Here is a 20264-nt window from a genome sequence, read left to right on the forward strand (position 1 = left end):
GCTACATCCTTAGCCCTGTCTGTTGTTATAGTTTCTACAGTCTCTAAAGTACTTAAAAGAGTAAGAACTTAGAAATCCAAGCACCGTGGATGATTTCTGACAAATGTGATGGAAACAGACCAAAGTAGATGAGTCTGAAACATCGCTTTCTGATGGTGCAGCAAAGACTAGGGCTTTGAGACGTGGTAAATATGTGACTTATGGAATTTTTAAGATAGTGAAAGGAAAAACACTAAAATGTGTTTTTTGACTGTCATTTTATAATTTTGACTTTTTTTTTCTTTTTTTTTTTCTCATTTTTTTATTCAAGATTTCTATCTCCTCCCCTTCTCCTCCCCCTTCCCTCCACTCCCTTCCACCCATACCCCCACTCCACCCCTCTCCAAAGACAAAGAGCCATTAGGGTTCCCTTCACTATGTTTAGTCCAAGGTCCTCCCAGCTCCCCCTAAGTCCAGGAAGGTGAGCAACCAAACTGACAAGGCTCTGAGATGGAATATTTTGCAGTTGGATTGTTTTCAAATTCCCTCAAAAGCCTAGGTTTGTTTGGGAAAGTGGTCTTCTCCATTTACCTCCCAAGTCCCAGAACGTGCATCATAATACCTGGTTACAATAGATTTTTCAGTAAAAAATTTTAAAGTTTGTGTTTTGTTGTGAAATCTAAAATACTACAAACTTTTTTATTAAGATTCCTCAACAAAAGGAAAATGAGTCACTTAAAAACCTCCAGTGTGAAGATGTCACATCACAGCCTGAAAAAAAGGATCCTTCAGGAAATGTGCACTCTGATGAGCCCAAGGTTCTTAATGAATGTCCAAGGTGAGCATTGTTTATTCAGTTAAATAATTTTCAAGTTTTTAATAAGGTTCAGATTAGTTATATTTATTCTGTGTTATAAGACAGAAATGGAGCGCGCATGCCATGGAGGTCAGTGACCGACTTTTGGGAGTCGGTTCTCCTTCCACTGTGCCTTCCTGACCTGGGAATGGAACTCTGGTCATAAGGCTGAGAAGGAAGCATTTACCCCCTGAGCCATCTCACTGACCCCACAGAAGCAAACTAAATGGCCTTTCTGTCTGTGTGTCATCTCTTATGGCTAACAATGTATAAGGTGTTAGAGAGAAGGCTCAGCTGTTCACATTGCTTACTGTTTCTGCAGATATCTGGGCCAGGCTTGGTTCCCAGCACCATACCACCTAGCTCACAGCTGACTGCAATTGCAGCTCTAAGGCATTTGATACCCTCTGGCCTCTGATGCATGTGGTATATTTAAACACACATACACATAAATTAAAAAAAATAGGTCTTAAAAAACAAAACAAAAATGTAAAGGGTTGACGAGCTGACTCGCTGGGTAAAGAGGCACTTTCTCTCAAGTTTGACGACCTGCATTCGATCCCACATGGGGCAACAAGAAAACCAACTCCTACAAGTTGTCCTCTGACCTCCATATGCATGTGCCCCACCCTCACATTAAATACATGTAAAAGGGAGCTGTCATTACGTATAGCTTTATTTAAAAACTGTTTAGGAATTGCTCTTTTCAAGGAAGTTTATGTCTTAGCTTTCATGTTAGTTCCTAAGTTGTAGGTGATTTGAAGAAAACTATTTAATATAAACTAAGATCTGAGTTAATAGGAACAGTTTTTTCACTTAGCTAGCGTATTCACAGGGTGGTGGTGGTGTACGCCTTTTAATCCCAGCACTCGGGAGGCACAGGCAGGTGGATCTCAGTAAGTTCGAGGCCAGCATGGTCTACAAGAGCTAGTACCAGGACAGGTTCCAAAGCTACAGAGAAACTGTGTCTTGAAAAACCAAAAATAACAACAACAAAACAAAACCCACAAGCATATTCATTAGATGTCTATGTCCAAATAGAAATGCTACTTTTTGGTAATGTTTGATTTTCTAAAATTAGGTCAGTTATATGTAGAACCCATCCTCTTCATAGCCAAAGTTTCTGTTTATTATTTTTACCAAACCAGACTGATGGAATTATTAGGATGCTTACAGCTTGATAATGCTTGAAGCATGTAGATGCAGAGATAACAGCCTAGATTTTCTATATCTGTTCTCTTAACATTCACATTTAAAGTCTGGCTGTGATCAAGTTTCATAGACCTATTTTATAACATCTAACTTGAAAGACTGGATTTCTGTCACTTCAAGCATTCCTTTATTTCTTGCTTCATCTGTTATTGCTTTTCTTCCTAGTACCCCTTCAACTGTTTACTGCTAATGTGTTCTATAGAACTACTTTTGTAATTACATGTCTCTGGTAATAGATTTTATTTGTAGCTATCTGGCAGATTGGTTATATTTATTTATCTAGGTTTAAATGAGACTCCTTTAATTATGGTATCTTAGAAGAAAACTAAGTTTTTTGAGTGTTTATTGGGTTTTAGAATCCTGATTAATTTTTAAAATTCATTTAGTTTGAAAGAGGATCCCATATAGCTTAGGGTGACTGCACTCACTATGTAGATGAGGATGACCTTGAACTTTTTCTTATTTTTTCTTTTTTCTTTTTTTTTTAAATATTTATTTATTATGTATACAATATTCTGTCTGTGTGCATGTCTGAAGGCCAGAAGAGGGCACCAGACCTCATTAGAGATGGTTGTGAGCCACCATGTGGTTGCCGGGAATTGAACTCAGGACCTTTGGAAGAGCAGGCAATGCTCTTAACCACTGAGCCATCTCTCCAGCCCCATTCTTTTTTCTTTTTTTTGACCAAAAATACTCTTATTAATTTGAATTTAAAATTTTGCATTTCACATAAAAACAAAACCTCCTCTTCTTCTTCCTCTTCCTCCTCCCTCCTCCCCCCCTCCTCCTCTTCCTCCTCCTCCTCCTCCTCCTTCTTCTGGTGCTGTGAGTAAACTCAGGGCCTCGTACATGTTCAGTATGTATTCTACCACTGACTACCACAGAACTATAACCTCAGTCCCTCAATATGCTTTTTGGTTGTTTTTTTGTTTTTTTGGTTTTCTTTGTTTTTTTTTTGTTTGTTTGTTTTGTTTTTTTAGAACAAAAACAAAAATCAGAGTCTTGTAGACCAAGCTGTCCTGGAGCACTCTATGTAAATTCACAAAGATACCCCTGCTTCTGCCTCCTGATTGCTGGGATTAAAGGCATGTGCTACCATTAAAATATTGTTTTATTTTCACAGTTTTGAGACAGCGTTTCTCTATATAACCCTGGCTGTCCTGGAAATCACTCTGTAGACCAGCTGACCTCAAAGTCTCAGAAATCCTCCAGATTTTATCTCCTGAGTTCTTGTTGTTCTCCTGTTCTCCTCCTCCTTTCTTCTTCTTCCTTTTTTTTCCTTCTTCTTCCTTCTCCTCCTCCTCCTTTTTTTTCTTTCCCCTGAGACAGGGTTTCTCTGTAGCTTTGGAGCCTGTTCTGGAACTAGCTCTTGTAGACCAGGCTGGCCTTGAACTCATAGAGATCTGCCTGCCTCTGCCTTCTGAGTACTGGGATTAAAGCCGTGTGCCACACTGTCCAGTTTTTTTTTTTTTTTAATTTGAGAGTTTTTGTTTCTGTAGGGGTTCCTTAGCTGTCATTTGTTCAATTGGTAGTCTGATTAAAATTTGTCTTTCTCTCTCTCTTCTTTAGTATTCAAGAGGACAGTAAAGCAAATAAACTAAAGCAAGCTCCAGTTTTAAGGACGCGATTTCAGAAACCAAAACCAAAACCCAATACAGGAAGAAAAAGAATGACCTCCAAGGAAGGGGTGTCAGAGGAGGTTCCCATTTCTGGAGAAATACCAACAGCTTTGGAAGAAACTGCAAAACCAGACTCTTCGCCAAGGAAGAAGATTCCAGTTGTAACTATTGCTGCTCTTACTGTTACTCCTGCCACTAACGAATTGGAATCCGATTTAAAAGACACTGGAGAAAATGACACATCTTCTAACATGAAGATGTCAGAAATGACAGAAGTCACTATGGAGATGGAGATAGGTTTGGAAACAGTAGAGAGAGAGATTTCCCCAGGGGTGCTGGGAGCAGAAATGATTGACATCCCCATGGAAACAGAGACAAGTTTGAAAGCATCTTTAAATGAGATTTCTCCTATGGAGAACGTGTCAGAGTTGATTGATACTACAGAGGAAATTTATACAAATTTGGAAGAAACTGGAAGAAGAGAAACATTTTCACAAGAAAATGGCCCCAAGGAGGTTAGTCCAATTAGTGAAATGGAGACAGACTTGCAAGAAACTGGAAAAGAGTTACCCACAAGAGACAGGACAACAGATATGATTGATAGCACTAGAAAAGGGGAGGCATATTCAGAAGACATTGAAAGACAAGGAATATCTGTGCTAGTAGAGGAGACAGAGGAGGCCAAAACCATGGGTGAGATGGAGACGCGTCTGGAAGAGTCCGGAGGAAAGGCCGCGGAAGCCCCAGCAGAGCAGCTGGCTAATGCGGTGGGTGTGTGTGGCAGCACACACACAGAAGAAGCGGGAGTGGAGCCGAGTGCTGTGGAAGAAAAGCTTGACCTGAACGGAGCTGGGGAAAGAGACGTTTCCACGATGGTCCTGGCATCGGCAGAGATGACTGCCACTGAGGAGAGTGGTGGAGATCTGAAGGAGACAGCAGAGACTTCCGTCTCTTGGGAGAGAGGACCTGGAGAGATCCGTGTTGGGAAGCACATGGTGGCAGACTTAGAAAAAACAGAAAAAGTAGATGTTTCTCCAAGAGAACATGAACCAGAGGAACATAGCTCAAGGCAGCTCGTGGCAGATGTAATTCAGAACAGCAGTAATGACAGCAGCCCCGGGGTTTCACTGGATAGAAAAGTATGTATTTCTCTGTCTTATAACGATTTAAATTCATTTCTCAGCAAGGTTACTAAAATAATTTATCATTATTACCCTTAAGTCCCCAAATACTTAAAGATTGCTAATAAAAATCTAAAATCTTTTCCAGTCCTAAACTTTGCATTTCAGATTATTGAAGAACTTGCGTATTCACTTAAAAATTTAAAAAGACTATTTTTTCTAATTGTGGGAGAATTACTAATCATAATGACAGTTTGAGTTACTTGTTTAGATAGCAATATATATAGGAAATTGGACTAAATTTGTGCCAACCTGAGTATAAACATAGGCTGAGATTATTTCCTTTGGTCATAAACACCTGTGTATGTTTTTATTCTCCCTGACACCTAACTGCCTCCACTTTTAAATCTTTTGGTGAAAGTTTTCTGTCGTTTATAGTTCATACTCATAATAGCATTTGTAAGGATTTCTTCTCTCTTTGTGTGTGTATAATGATATTTGTGGTTAGGAATAGTCTTAATATACAATATGAGGGGAAGGCATTCTGAATTTTAAGTTTTAATATTTCTGATTTTTATATTTAACAGTTAAAAACTTCTGTATTTTTAAATCACTTTTAGAAATAAACTTGTTTAAAATGTATAAAATACTTAGAGAATTTCTGTTTATGATGATGTATTGTGATACTTTTCTCTAGAATATTAGCAATGAAATATCAGTGATGCCTACATTTGAGGAACAAAAAGAAAACTCGGACAAGGAAGTATCAAGTCACTTAAGTCATGTGAAGTCTTCCGAGAATTCTGCAGACTGTGAAACGGTTCCAGCGATACAACCTGCAGCTGTCCCGGAGCAGTTCTCCCGTACTAGCCCAAGGTACAAGTGTGTGTGTAGGTCTGTGCCTTCACAGACTAAGAATGTGAAGTTACATTCGCAGATTACTCCAAAACAAGTGAACCTTCAAGCCATGACATAAATTGGATAGTGTTACAAATTTTGAGATAGCTTATAGAAGATTGGGAGAGGGGATTAAGGCCATTCTGATAGCTATTGGTGAGATTTATTAACAGATTTCATGTAACACATAAATCAACATGGGTTTGACCAGTATTTTCTTCATGCAAAAAATGATAGGTTTGTACCTGGATTGTACAACTTACTGTTTTTCAGAATTTAGTGGATAGTTCCATTTTTTTTTCTTAAAAAATAGAATTAGGCAGATATAGATACGATGGTGCATGCCTGCCGTCCTCACACTTGTGAGGTAGAGGTTGGAGGATGAAGGAAAATTGAAGGCCAGCATGGCCCAGGTTCCAAGCCAGTCTAGGTTATAGAAAGACCCTGTCTAAGAATAAGTCAAAGCTTACTGCCAGTCTCTAAGATTGTCCTAGGTTCACTCGCTTCCACATTTCTTCTAGTCAAGTTTGGTAATCCTTGTTCCAAAAGCAGCTCTCTTCCTCAAGAACAGAAGCCACTCGAAGTTAAACCAGCTCCTTTTCTGAGAAGTCGATTCAAAAAACCAAAACCAAACTTGTCAAGAGCAGCCTTAAAGAGAGCAACCCCAGAAGCAGAGCATTGTGTACCTGGGAAGAAGTCAGAAGCAGACACAGTGGAGACTGTCGCGTTACAGCAGGACAGCGAGCAGTCCAGTTCTCCCTCTTCTCAGCATGTGAGTGGTGATGGGGGGGCAGGGTTTCTGTTGATGGTGCTGTGCTTACTGAACTGCTCCAGGTTCATAGAGTGAACTTTTAGTGTGGATGGTGTTATTCTAGGCTTAGTGTGCCTCATTAGTCCATATAGTTTATGTTAAAATATTTGATGTTTGGTAGGCAAGTGTGGACAAATGTGTATCTTGGAAGCATCTAAGACATTTTAGGTTCTACTTGGTATTCTGGTGAGGTCACATTAACCAAATGACGTATCAGATTCCTCGGGAAAAATGGAGTAATAGTGTCTCACTTCATTGTTATTAAGATAACATGAAAAACAAAATGCTAGATATGAGTTGAAGTGGATTTTATTTCCTTCATTAACTTAGTCGTAACAGATTAAGATTGTGTGTCAGAAACTCTAAAATGGAATGTTAACATTCAGCTTGGTTTTTGGTTTTTGTTTTGTCCTTGTAGTCCTGAGGATTAACCCTTAGGACCTCACAGATGTTGGGAAGCTTTCTTTCATTGAGTTGTATTCTCAGCCTTCTTCACTTTTAAGACAGGTACTCATTAAGTTTGCCCAGGTTGGCCTTGAACTCACACTATAATTTAGGCAAACCTTGAACTTGTCTTCCTGTTTCCCAAGTAACTGGAATTACAGGTCTGCATACCAGGCCTTGCTAAATTGAATGTATTTTAAAGTACTTTTTAAAATTAAAATTCATATTTTATACTTTAGAATAATTCTTTGTATATTTGTATTTTCTCTAACTTTGTGAAAGTTAAACTGCTTTTCTTATTTTATGTGTGTGAGTGTTTAGCTTCAATATATGTCTGTGCATGTCATGTATACAGTACTCACAGAGCCCAGAAGAGGGTTTCAGATGCCCTGAGATTAGTTACAGATGGCAATGAGCTACCATGAGGGTGCTGGAAATAGAACCTAGGTCTTCTGGAAAAGCAGCCAGTGCACTTAACAGCTGGGGTATTTCTCCAGTCTCATAGAAAAACTACTTTTATTTATTATTTTTTTGTTATGAAATCCATAATTTTGAAAATTATGTCTGTATTCTAAAACACATATAGATATGTAAGTATTATATGCCTAAATGCCATCATCCTTTAGTATCTGAAATTTCCACTACATCTATTGGGTTCAGTAAAAAGAAAAACATTTTTTAAAGATTTATTTATTATGTATATTGTTCTGTCTGCATGTATGCCTATATGCCAGAAGAGGGCACCAGATCTCATTGCAGATGGTTGTGAGCCACCATGTGGTTGTTGGGAATTGAACTCAGAACCTGTGGAAGAGCATGCAGTGCTCTTAACCGCTGAGCCATCTCTCCAGCCCAAAGAAAAACATTTTAAATGTGGTTTTATACTAGAATATGTAAGGCTACTTAGGTGTGTTAGTAGTCTGTACGTTATAGTCCTAACTCTTTAAGAGGCTGGAACTGGAGAGCTGCAGTCAAGATTAGCTCTCAACAGGCAGCAGACTGAGACCGTGTCTCTTCATTGTATGAAAATTCAGGAGTCAGGTCCTGGGAGGGAGGTGGACAGTTTCAGGACAGCCAAAACTATACAGTGAGACTCTTATCTCAAAAAGAAAAAAGAAGGAAGGAAGGAAGAAAGAAATTCTTTGTTCATTGGTAGGGCATTTGCCTTGCATGCATGAGGACCTGATTTCAGTGCCAACAATGTCTTCCAAAAAATATGAAATTAAAATTGAATATCCTATTAAAATTAATCTTCTTTCCAGTGTTTTATTCATCTTTTATGTGTGGAGGATGTCCCTGAAAGGCTGTCCCTGTTTATGACGTTATGTGCTTGTTTATGGTTGCAGGAGATGAGTTCTGCAAGTAGGCGTGTTAGGAAGCGCACCTGTCCCTCGTCTACAGGAATGGCCAGTTCATTCTTGTACTGATAACTTGTGAATTTTTCTTCTTTCTAAACTTTTAGGAGGTGCCTTTTCTAATGACATCAAGAGAAAATGATAACCCGGGTCACGAGGAGGAGGATGCTGTGATACTGCCGAGCATGCAGACTGGGAAGGACTCTTCCCCACCCAATTCATGTGAACCCAAAGAGGATTCTCATTCAACACAAAAGCAGGAAAATGGCTTAGTTGTTCCTGTTGGGTAAACAGTGATATTTCCTTAAAAATCTAAAATAATAGAGGCTTTTCTTTGAAACATTTCTCTATTTTTTTAAAGTGCTTTGGAGAATAATTTGTCTAATTTATAGGGCAAACCCACCTAAAATTGAAAATTAGATGGAATTGAACATCTTTTAGTGATTTATTTATTTATTTATTGTTGACTTTTTAAGATTTATGTAAGGTAACATACTAAAAATATATATGTATATGTGGTATAAGTCCTTGCCTTTTAAAAAATTGGCAAAATAAATACATAAGATAAAATTTTCCATTTTTAGTTGTACAAAACTAGTGACATAAAGCATCGTCTCATTGTTTTGCAGGCAACACCACCATCCATCCTCAGAACACTTTCCTTTTCATAAACTATTAATGAAACTTGGTGTCTACTAAATAGTAACCTCCACTTCCCACTTCCCCCCTTTTCTTTTGTTCTTGGCACCTACCATTCTGTCATCTGACTTTTATACATTATTTTAGGCACATCGTGTCCTCCTTTCGCTTGGCTACATCCCCAAACCTGAAATAACATTTCTCTTTTTCCTATGACTCCCCGAACTTTTTTTTTTTTTTTTTTGGCTTCAACACACATTTATTTAAAGTGAGGCATCTGCAAATAATTCTTAAATTGTGATTCAGGTTGAAACAACTTCATAAAAATATGCTGAGACCAGGCACATCCACAGATCTCAACTACAAGATCACTTCTTTGCCCATTCTTCTTTCTCTTTTCTTTCCCGAATAACTTCTTTCAGATAGGGTTTAAGGTAGAATTTGTCCTCCTCATATTTTGTCCACTGCTCCTTAGGCGGGAGCTGATGCCGCATGCGCAGGTCCAGGGCTCTCTTAATTCGAAACATTCTGTCATTATAGAGAACCTCAGGAAGCCTTCTTATGGCTTCTTTCACACCTTCAGTCTCGTGTAGTGTATCATCTCGCATTAAAGCCAGTTTGTTGAACCCAGAAGCATTATAATACCATTTTCAAAAACCATCTAGCCACTTGCTTGATGCTGCAACAGCAGGTCTGCCCGCCATGATGACCTGAGATCCTCCCCGAACTTTTATAACATATTTTTGTAATGAGAAAATACTTTCCTAGAGTGATTTGAAAAAAATATTTTCATGAGAATTTAGTGGAGGAAATTCATGTTCTTACAGTTATCGACTTTTTATAATCAACCTCTCCTTCCTCCTTGTCCTTTTTTTCTAGGACTCAGAAGATGAACATGGTCACACAGGAAACAAAGCAAAGCGTTGGCCAAACTACTCTCCCAGTGAGAGGTCGATTTCAAAGACCAAGACCAAACGTACAAAAGGCCAGACAGAGGCAAATAACAGAAAAAGGTGAAGCTGAAGGAGTAGCTAAGAATGAAGGATCAGAGCTGCAGAAAGATGAGACGAAAAAGGTCCTGACAGTGGTGAGAGGCTTGGTCCTTAGCACAGCACTAAAACAACAGATGACTGCTCAGCCCGCCTTGTCCTCTCACCTTCTTGTTGAATGCAACTCTTAACAAATTTCTCTAGCAAGAAACAGATATATCATTTATGCTGCAAATGGTATACTGTTTTGAGTGACAGTTTAACCTTTTTAAGAACCTTTCTTTCTTATCCTTTTGGTGTCTCATTATTTAGCTGAGACTAGCTTTTATCCCCTGGCCTCATGAGTGCTGTAATTACAGAATGTACCACCATTCTATTGTGTTTAGCCAATTTCTTGGTTTTTCTTTTGCATTCAGTGTGTGGCTGAGGTTGGCCTTAAATTTCTGATTCACTTGCCTTTGCCTCTCAAGTGCTGTAATTATAGAAGTGTGTTAGCTCTATTACTTTCTTTTTTTTTTTTAACATTTACTTAATTTATTTTTGTTGTGTGTGTGGGGGGTATGTGCATGTATGTACATGTGTATGTACACGTATCACAGCACAAATGCATGATCAGAGGGCAACTTGTGGGAGTCCGTCCTCTTTTCCCATGTGAGTTCTGAGGACTGGAGTCAGGTTGTCATGCCTGGTGCTTTGATTCTCTGAGCCATTTTGCTGGCCCTTATAATCAGCATTTTTTTTTTTCAAGATAGGGTTTCTCTGTAGCTTTGGAGCCTGTCCTGGAACTCACTTTATAGACCAGGCTGGCCTTAAACTCACAGAGATTCTCTAGTCTTTATCTCCTGAGTGCTAAGATTAAAGGTGTGGGTCACTACCTCCCGGTTCTTAATCAACCAACATCTTGAGTCTTTTGGTACTAGAAAAAATATCTAAATAGTGTAATGTCCCAAAATGTTAATTGCAAGTAGTCTTTGCTTTTGTGTTCTTTTCTCTGGGTATTAAGATAAAACCTCGATTAAAAGTCATTGTGATCCTCACTTGGACAAAAATACTTAAAAAAAAGTAGTTAAACTTTGGTGCTGGGGATCAAACCCAGAGCTTTGTGCATGCTGAGCAGTGATCAGTGCCAATTAATTTACGTTCTCTATTTTATAACAGATGGCTCTTAGATTGGTGTGCACAGGTGTGGCAAGTGTACATATTTATTTGGGTATGTGCACATGTGTATATAGGTATATAGGGTGTTTTGCTTTATTTTTGCAGACAGGGTCCTTCCCTAAACTTTGAGTTTATTGCTTTAGGTAAGCTAGTGAGTGGGGGGGTGCTGGTGCACATCTTTAATCCCCAGCACTTGGGAGGGCAGAGGCAGGCAGATAGATGTCTGATTTCGAGGTCAGCCTGGTATACAGACTTGAGTTCCAGGACAGTGAGGGCTGTTACACAGAGAAACCCTGTCCTGAAACACATAAAAAAAAAAAATCTCAGTCCATCACACTAACCAGTTTTGTCTTTGCAGGCTAACACTCACACTGAAGGTGAAGTTGAAGCTATGTCCTCTGGAGTTTCAGAGTACATTGTGAGTGAAAGTCACAGACATGTGGTTCCTGTAGATGAACAAAAAAGGTGAGTTTGCTTTTCATGAGGAAAGCATAAACCCTGCCAAAGACAGTTTCTCATTATTGCACAATTGGTTTCTGTTTTTTTTTTTTTTTTTTTTTTTTTTAATGTGTGTTTCATGGTGCTATTGATTGAACCCAGTGCCTTTTACATGCCAGACAAGTGTTCTAGTATTGAGCTATGGTTCACAACCCTTTTTAATTTTTTCTGAGACAGAGTTTTGCTAAATTGCCCAGGCTGGCTTTAAACTTGCTTATAGGCTAGACAGGCCATGATTTTGTGATTCTTCTGTTTCAGCCTTAGTAGCTGGGATGAAGCTTGTGCCAGCAGGCCCATTTAAATAAGGTTCTAAATTACCTCATTCTTGGCCCTGGCACATGCTCTTCAACTCAGGATTTGGGAGGCAGAGACAGGAGGCTCTCTGAGTTCAAAGCTATTCCGGACTATGTCGAGAAACCCTGCCTCAAAAAACAAAACACCAAAAAAAAAAAAAAAAAAATTCTTACTCCTTATTTTTATGCCCATAATTTTGTTGCCTCTTTTGAACTTAGTAATATTTTTTCTTGAATATCTTTTAAATTTATTTATGGTTTTGTGGTAGGGGACACATACTCCTGTGGTTTCTGATCAGACAACAGCTTTCAGGAGTTGGTTCTTCCTTCACCATGTAGGCTCTGGGAATCGAGCTTGGTTTGTCAGGTTTAGTGGCAAGTAGCTTTATCTGCCGAGCCACCTTGCCATCCCCTATACTTAAGTATGTTTTCAGAGTCCCTTGTGATGACATTTTCCCTTGGAGATTGAATCTGTTGACTCTACTACTAGCTACACCCTCAGCCCCATGTGATAGCTTTTAATTAAATTTTTTTCTCCAGACATTCCAGATCCTGAAATGTATAAACCAGCATCATAATTATATTAGAACTTGCTATTTTCCCAACAGAATGCTTAATAGGATTGGTTCCTCTTTTCTGTATATTTTGAGGATTGGTTTCTAATAGATAAGAACTAATATATGTATGTACTCATATGTATACACACACACACATACACACACATAATTGTTTGCTTTGTATCTGTGTGTTGAGGATTGAACCCCATGTCTTGCAGTGCTAGCAAGTTATCTGCCACTAAGCTACATCCCTATGCCTATATCAGTATTTTCAGCATCCTAATTTAGGTCATATCCATTACTGAGATACTTCCAGAAGTTCTTAGGTAGCTATTCCAGCTACCTTAGTAGCTTTGCCTTTCTTTGAATGTTTAAACCTTGTTTTTTGTCTGAAATGGATTATGTTAAGAACCTTAAGATATTTCCTGTCAATAAGACCTTTCCATGAGCTTTAAGGAATGTAGTAAGATAAACTTGCTGTCAAGCAAGACCATTGTGTGTGTGCTGATGTGTTGTAGCTCAGTTGATGCTTTTGTTTAAAATGTTGTTATAAAATCTCTGTTCAGCTACTGTGACAAGTTTGAAGTGCCTTGTTCTTCTCTGAAAATTACTAAAGTGATATGACATCAATGAATACCAGAGCTAGTGAGTGAAAGTACAGAAAGATTAATACTATAAACTGTTCCACAGGTGTGCAGAAAAGGGTTAATATAAAGCTTTTGTTTTTTTCTGTTTCACATATAAATGCAATGTTTCATTTTTACATGCTTGGTTTTATTTCCAGTTTATATATAATCCTTTGAACTTAGATTCTGTTTGAATCCAGAATTGTTTAATGTTGCATTGATGAAGAGTTCTGGTCTTCACCATAACTTGTGCTTTATTTTAGGCATGAAAATAAACCTCATGTCCCTAGTCCAGCACAGTTGTTAAGAAGACGATTCCAAAAGGCTAAACCAAATTTAGGAGGAGCACACCATAGAAAAGAGCAACCAGTTGTAGAAAAAGGCGCAACAGACCAGAGCACAGACCCGAAACCAGAAGACCATGAGCCGCAGAAAGGAGACGTGGACATCCAGCTTTCTCTAAAAGTGAGAGAGGAAAAAATAGTGTTGTTAGTGAGTCTTTCATGTCAGGGTCGTGAGGGAGAGCTGTGGGGAAAGAAAGTTTTTGCTTTTCTGAAAAGCCAGCTTGTACAGATTTGAAAATTGAACACCTATGACTTTTTAAATTTAGAGGCCTAGGCCAGACTGCTAAAACGTATTAATAAATATCGTTTCCATGGTAATATTATGTTTTATTTTTCTTTAAGGAGAAGACAGAGATTCTAACACCCCTGGAGGTTTCAGCAAGAAAAGATTGTATAGTTCCTGAAGCGTCAGGTTCTGCCATTCATGATGCTCAGCTGAAAGCTGTACCATCAGGAGGTGCCAGGGACGAGATTGTGGAGGACCATCCTACATCATCTTTGGGGCTTGAAGAGCAGGGTCTCAGTAAACAAATTAGGTAATATTTTATTTTGAAGACTCAGAATAGGAGATAAAAAGCACTTATTGGTTAAAGAAGTTTCACCTTAATATAGTATTCTTTATTTACAAGCCTGTTTTATTTTTATTTGAAACAATATATTGTGCATTACATCAGTAATTAGAATGCTTTTGAGTTTGGCTGTAAACAGTAATTAAGGGTACTTCCATAATTTTCAACAAAGTAGGAAGGAACCTAAGTTCTTGAAAAAGAACCCTATTTTTCTGATCTGTTTACACCCAGTAAGATAAACAAGTCCCACTGTTTGATTTCATATTCATTATTGATTGGTTCCATGTATTTTGTCTTTTAATTATTTCCAATTTTGTGTCTATCTCAATAACCATATCATGGCTATAGGGCCGGTATTAAAAACTTACTATGCAGCCTTTATAGATATATAACTAAGAATTCACTCCAAATAAGATACTAAGTAGTAGTTAATTCCTTTCTTAATTTTTTAATATCTATCTATCTATCTATCTATCTATCTATCTATCTATCTATCTATCTATCTATCTATTGTGTATGCAATATTCTGTCTGTGTGTATGCCTGTAGGCCAGAAGAGAGCACCAGACCCCATTACAGATGGTTGTGAGCCACTATGTGGTTGCTGGGAATTGAACTCAGGACCTTTGGAAGAGCAGGCAATGCTCTTAACCTCTGAGCCATCTCTCCAGCCCCTCCTTTCTTATTTTATGACATATGTTTTACATAGAATAGGTGGGGTTAAAAATAGCTCATTAGCACATTTGTGTGGGACTTTTGAGGCTTAGGTTCAATTCTAGCATCATAAAAGGAGATGTATTTATCATCATCATCATCATCATCATCATCATCATCATCATCATCATCACCAGTGCTGGGAGTTGAACTTAGGGCTTCACATGTTGGGCAAGCACCCTGCCACTGAGTTGTCTTCTTAGCCCAAGATCTTTATTTTAAATGTTGGAACTGAGATTTTACTGTTAACAGTTTGGCTTTCATTGAGATTATCCTGGCACATACATGACTATGTTATTTTGGTTCAACACCCAGCAGTCCACAACTATTGAAAGAATCAAATTACTCCAGAACTGCTGCGCATCGAAGAACACCTCCCTCTCCTGCCTCTGAGTGTGAGGCAGACCACAGTGGGAAAAGAGCGCATAGAAAGATGAAATCACATGTGACCAGAGGGCGAGGACCCAAACGAATCCGAGGTAAGACTGCTAAGAAGGAACCTAGAGCTTCCAAGTCCGTGTTGGTGACTCTTCGGGCTTCTCAGGAAGAGGATGAAGAGGATGATGAGGATTTTGATTCTGACTTTGAGGAGGAAACCTGTCATCTTGCCCCAGAAGAATTAAACAAAGCACCAGTGTTTGTACCTGTTGGTCTCAGATCCCCTGAACCAGTGTCTGCTCAGATCGAAGAAAACAATGGAAGAGGTAGTTTGTGTTTCGTTTTTTCAGTTTTTCCCACTTTCATCCCCTTTAATAAATGATTATTTCTTTTCTTAGTAATTGTGGTCTGAAAAGTCCTTTCTCTAAATGTTTACTGTCAAAAGTAGTTTATTTGGGACTTAATGTGACTAGCTTAAGCAAATCAGCAGAAGTGGCCTGTATGGCCATCACTCAGTTGTCATAGTCTTTCCTCTACAGGGGTTAACTATGATAGAAACTTGCTTATCTGTAAGCTGCTTAATCTACGTTTTGACTAATTTAAACAAGATTGAGCAGGTGTTTTTCTAATAACTCTGTAATAAGCTTTCTGTGTTGTGGTTGGTAGAGAAGATAGAATTAATCTCTGCTTTTCCCATCCCTTTTTTGTTTCTTATTTTTGTTTGTTTGTTTGTTTGTTTGTTTTGAGGCAGGGTCTCATGTATCTCACATTGCACATTGGCCTTCAAACTTGCTGTGTAGTCAAAAGATGACCTTGAATTTTTGATTTTCCTGTGTCCATCTTCCCATGTGTAGCCATTTGCTGCTACATCTGGTTTAAGAAAGGTTGAAGATAGAACTTACAGCTTCATGTATATGAGACAAGCACTTTACAACAGAACCATATCCTCAGTCCTTCCCTCCCTCCCTCCCTCCCTTCCTTCCCCCTTCCTCATTTTTTATAATTACTCTTCATCCAAATGAACTCCTCATCTTTCGAAACTACACACACACACACACACACACACACACACACACACATACATATACCTCCCAAGTGCTGGAATTACAGGTATGTGGTGCTGGAACCCAGTACTTTTACGTACTTGGCATGATCTTCACCAACTGAGCCACATCCCCAGTCCCTGCTTCTCTATTCTTAGTTCTTTTGAAGATAAAAATCAGAAATGGATTTGCTAGGATATATGATAATTCTGTATTTGAGGATTTTAAGCAAAAAAAAAAAAGAAAAGAAAAAAAGTTTCCCACAGTGGTTACATCGTTTTATTTTGTCACCAGCACTGTTCTCAGGTGAATTTCTCCCTATCGTTACCGCATCCACTTCCCTCCCTTTGCCCTCCTCACCCCTCCTGCCTTTCTTTCTCTTTTCCACTCCCTGACCCCTTGTTATAAGTACTTATTCTACAGCTGCAGTATGCCTCACTCTTTTTCACTAGTGATACACACCTTTAATCCCAGAAGCAGGTGGATCTCTGAGTCTAGAGAGCAAGTTCCAGGACAGCCAGGGTTACACAGAGAAACTCTATCTACAAAAAAAAAAAAAAGAAAAAAAGAAAGAAAGAAAAGAAAGAAAGGAAAAGGACACATTCTAATGTGAGCAGGTGTGAACTAGAGTACAGTCTGCTTCCTTTCTGGCCTCACATTCCAACTCTGTAGCTTTAAAGTTTCCTGTTCTTGTTCATTTCATCGTCACTTAGTTGCTTTATTGAGCATAATATCTGAATCAGTACTTAAAATCCTTTCTGAGTCATTCGAAACAGAATCAGGAGTTTGCTAAGGTGGCGATGATAGAAAAATGATTGAAGGAATATTATGCCGCTTTTGTTCAGAAGTTACACAATGCTTGAATTTGTAAAGATACATTTGTTAATAGAAAGGAAAACTTACCTATAATTTACTTAAGATTAATAATAGCATTTTAAATGTCTAAAGGTAAATGAGTTAGTAGAATTCTTGAAATTAACTAAAAGTTCAAAGTAAGTATACTGAATATAGTTTTAGTATATGCCAAGAAAATAGCAAAGAAACATTAGTCTTGTGGAAGGACAACTGGTTAATACTGCATAGAGTTTGATCTATATCTCCCTGCTACCACTTCTACCACCACTTTGCTAGTGAAATTAACTTTCAATAATCAGGCTTTAGGATATGTTTCTGAATAATACAGAGTATCTTCTTCAGTGGCACTGTCCTTTCCCCTGTTCCAGCGATCAAAGCTAGGGCCTTGTAGACATGGACTCTGGATTATAATGAGCCTGTCATGATAAAATTTTCATAGTTGAACAGGGAACTGTCAAAATTGTATTTCCTTTAGGATGGAAAGATGACTTATCAGTTAAGATTCTTGTTGCCCAATCATGAGGACCATAGTACAGATTCCATCTTCCATGTCCAGCAAACATCTGTAACTCTAGCTCAGAGGGATCCAACATTTTCCACTGGCCTCTTCAGGCTCACAGATGTGATCATCTGTAGTGACTCCTACATGTATAAATAAAATAAATCTTTTAAAAAATTATGTTCCTTTAACCAGCTGTTAAGTGAAGAGAGTGAGTGAACCTGTTACCTTGCGTGTCGGGATTCATGTAACTGTGGGGTGAGGAGAGAGGATTGTTTCACCAGGACTGATAATAAGTCATCACTACTGTAATATTTATGGTACTATATAGTTTTGGGTATAGTTAAGGTGTTTTTCTTAAAGTATGAGTCTGTTGAGGGCAGGGACCAAGTGTATATAATTAGGATTTGTATGTCTGTGCTCATATGCTTGTATTTTTTAAACTATTACGTAAATGTTAGCAAATGGACTAAATTGAGACAAAGGGAAGGGAATGGGGAGTGAAATGCCAGCTGCTCAGCTGATTAGCTGTAGAGATTGGGCGTACTCGTTGTTGTAGACTCAGACCCCTCGGTAAAGTAATGTTTTACTTTTGCTAAGTTGTTAGTCACTAAGAATTACTGTCTTAGTTTTTTAGTTGTGTAATTGTGACGTATTCCTCCATTTTAATGTTTATTTTGGATTATTTGTGTGAAAAAAATGAGATGTTCTAATGAGTGTATTGTCTAATTAAAGTAATAACACTTGTTATGACAGCTTGAGATAGCCATGGATGTTGCAGACATAGGGTGTGTGACTGTTGTTGAACATCAGCTTTCAAACACGGATGCAACAACTCAGGATGTGCAACCAGAAGAAAATTTGCATTCTCCAGCATTTGTGAGTACCTGTGTTCATGTTTGCCTTCCCCTGTTTACCTCCCTCAGGAGTACAGAATTATTTTCATAACTGTCTTTATTTTTTCCCTCTCATGTAGGGAATTGGCTTATGAGTAGTTGGAACATATGAATTTTCATGGATTTTACTTTTGATTTTAAAACTTATTTTTGTGTTTGTTTTCTAAAGCTCTGAATATTATCATAGAATTTACTCTCACGATTCTGCGGCATAAGTCTTCATTAAGTAAACTTTCCAGCAGCTACACGGAACTAGCTGCACTGTTGTAAATGTAGAGTAGAGATGGTTTTTAAAAACCGACAAAAATTATGGTTTTTTTTTATTTTGTGTATGTGTTTTGCCTACATATGTATGTGCACCACATGTGTGCAGCCACATCAAGCAGGTTTCTCTAGTGGATCTGTGGAAGAAACCTTCTGTTTCCTTTCTTCCAGCTTTTCTGGAAGTTGCTAGTGCTTTATCATTTCTTGGCATTCTAACCCTGGCTTCCATTGCCTTCTGACTTCTTCCCATTGTTTGTGTTTGTGTCTTTTATTGATGCATTGAATTGAGGCTAATCCTGTGGTTTGTTTGAAACCAAGTACATTTATAAAGACTTTTTTCTAGGGAAGATACACTTACTGTTTCGGAAATTTGAAATTCAATTTATATGTAATTTATAATACTTTTCAATTTGAATGCTTTAAATATTTTTCTTGTGTGATTGCCTTGGTTAGAGCCTCTATTGTAAATCAGCTTCTGGGCACAGTACAAGTGGATGTCCTTGATTTGGTCATAGTCTTAGGGGAAAGCAGTTGATCTTATGTCCCTAAGTAGAATGGTGGCTGTGGGATTTCTAGGATGGTCTTTATCAGGCTGAGGAAACCCCCTTCTGTCTGTGCTGGTTTGTTGTATGTTTTGTTGTGAAAGGATTTTAGACTTTGCCATGTGTAGTTTTTAGGGTTTTAATTTTTATTCATGATACAGACATATAAATATTTTTGTTACTGTATTGACAAGTTGTATTAGCAATAGTTCTTTGGTGTTGGAAAAAACTTATTTCCCTGAGATAGTTCCTCCTTGATTATCACGTATGTTTTTTTATACTTCTACATTGTTTACTAGTATTTCAAGTGTATTTATATCCATATTCATAACATATTATGAGTTTTTGTTGATGATGATGTTGGCGGCATTAGGTGCTGGAGTCTTGCTTCCCCAGGACCTATGGTGGGGAGAGAGCTGACCGCAGCTTAGAGGAAGTCTTAGCAGCTTAGCCACTGACAAAAGGGCCACTGAGCAATTATGGTTCACAGATGCTTGTTTTAGCTACCAATTTTTATAGATTTGGCTGAATAGCTGTTTCTCATTTGTTTTTGCACTTAGAACCAATTCTAGAGGTTATAAATGTTTGCTTTTTAAGTCATGTTTGGCATCTTACTGGACAGCAGGTCAGTGGAGCTCCTCATGCCCCCCTCTCTGGACAGCTGTCTCCTGTGCATCATTTATTAAAATGTGCTATACTCTAAGCCACTCAGTGTAGGAAGTTGGGTGTCTTCTCCCAGATTTTAGGTTTTTTGTTTGTCTTCTTCTTCTTCTTCTTCTTCTTCTTCTTCTTCTTCTTCTTCTCTTCTTCTTCTTCTTCTTCTTCTCTTCTTCTTCCTTCTCCTTCTCCTTCTTCCTTCTCCTTCTCCTTCTCATTCTCATTCTCATTCTCTTCTCCTTCTTCTTCTCCTCCTCCTCTTCCTCCTCCTCTCCGCCTCCTCCCCCCTCCTCCTCCTCTTCCTTTTTTTTTTCTTCCTCTTCGTCTTCTTTTTTTTCTTTTTCCTCAAGATAGAGTTTCTCTGTAGCTTTGGAGCCTGTCCTGGAACTAACTCTTTTTTAGACCAGGCTGGCCTCGAACTCACAGAGGTCCGCCTACCTCTGCCTCCTG

General features: G+C 38.4%; 1 protein-coding gene and 1 pseudogene across 1 annotated transcript in view; one reads left to right on the forward strand and one right to left on the reverse strand.

The window, feature by feature from the left end:
• Bdp1 (B double prime 1, subunit of RNA polymerase III transcription initiation factor IIIB) overlaps nucleotides 1-20264 on the forward strand; it is a 105073-nt gene that overhangs the window by 47482 nt on the left and 37327 nt on the right. Inside the window, exons 16-26 of the mRNA XM_042054683.1 lie at nucleotides 687-817; nucleotides 3617-4805; nucleotides 5485-5663; nucleotides 6234-6456; nucleotides 8402-8580; nucleotides 9813-10020; nucleotides 11439-11545; nucleotides 13318-13519; nucleotides 13741-13934; nucleotides 14996-15384; nucleotides 18237-18334. Of these exons, the coding sequence (XP_041910617.1) occupies nucleotides 687-817; nucleotides 3617-4805; nucleotides 5485-5663; nucleotides 6234-6456; nucleotides 8402-8580; nucleotides 9813-10020; nucleotides 11439-11545; nucleotides 13318-13519; nucleotides 13741-13934; nucleotides 14996-15384; nucleotides 18237-18334 (3099 nt within the window). The remainder of the gene's footprint in view (nucleotides 1-686; nucleotides 818-3616; nucleotides 4806-5484; nucleotides 5664-6233; nucleotides 6457-8401; nucleotides 8581-9812; nucleotides 10021-11438; nucleotides 11546-13317; nucleotides 13520-13740; nucleotides 13935-14995; nucleotides 15385-18236; nucleotides 18335-20264) is intronic.
• On the reverse strand, nucleotides 9239-9637 carry LOC119809604 (annotated as a pseudogene).

This window comes from Arvicola amphibius, chromosome 3, assembly GCF_903992535.2.
Source record: "Arvicola amphibius chromosome 3, mArvAmp1.2, whole genome shotgun sequence".
Classification (NCBI taxonomy): domain Eukaryota; kingdom Metazoa; phylum Chordata; class Mammalia; order Rodentia; family Cricetidae; genus Arvicola; species Arvicola amphibius.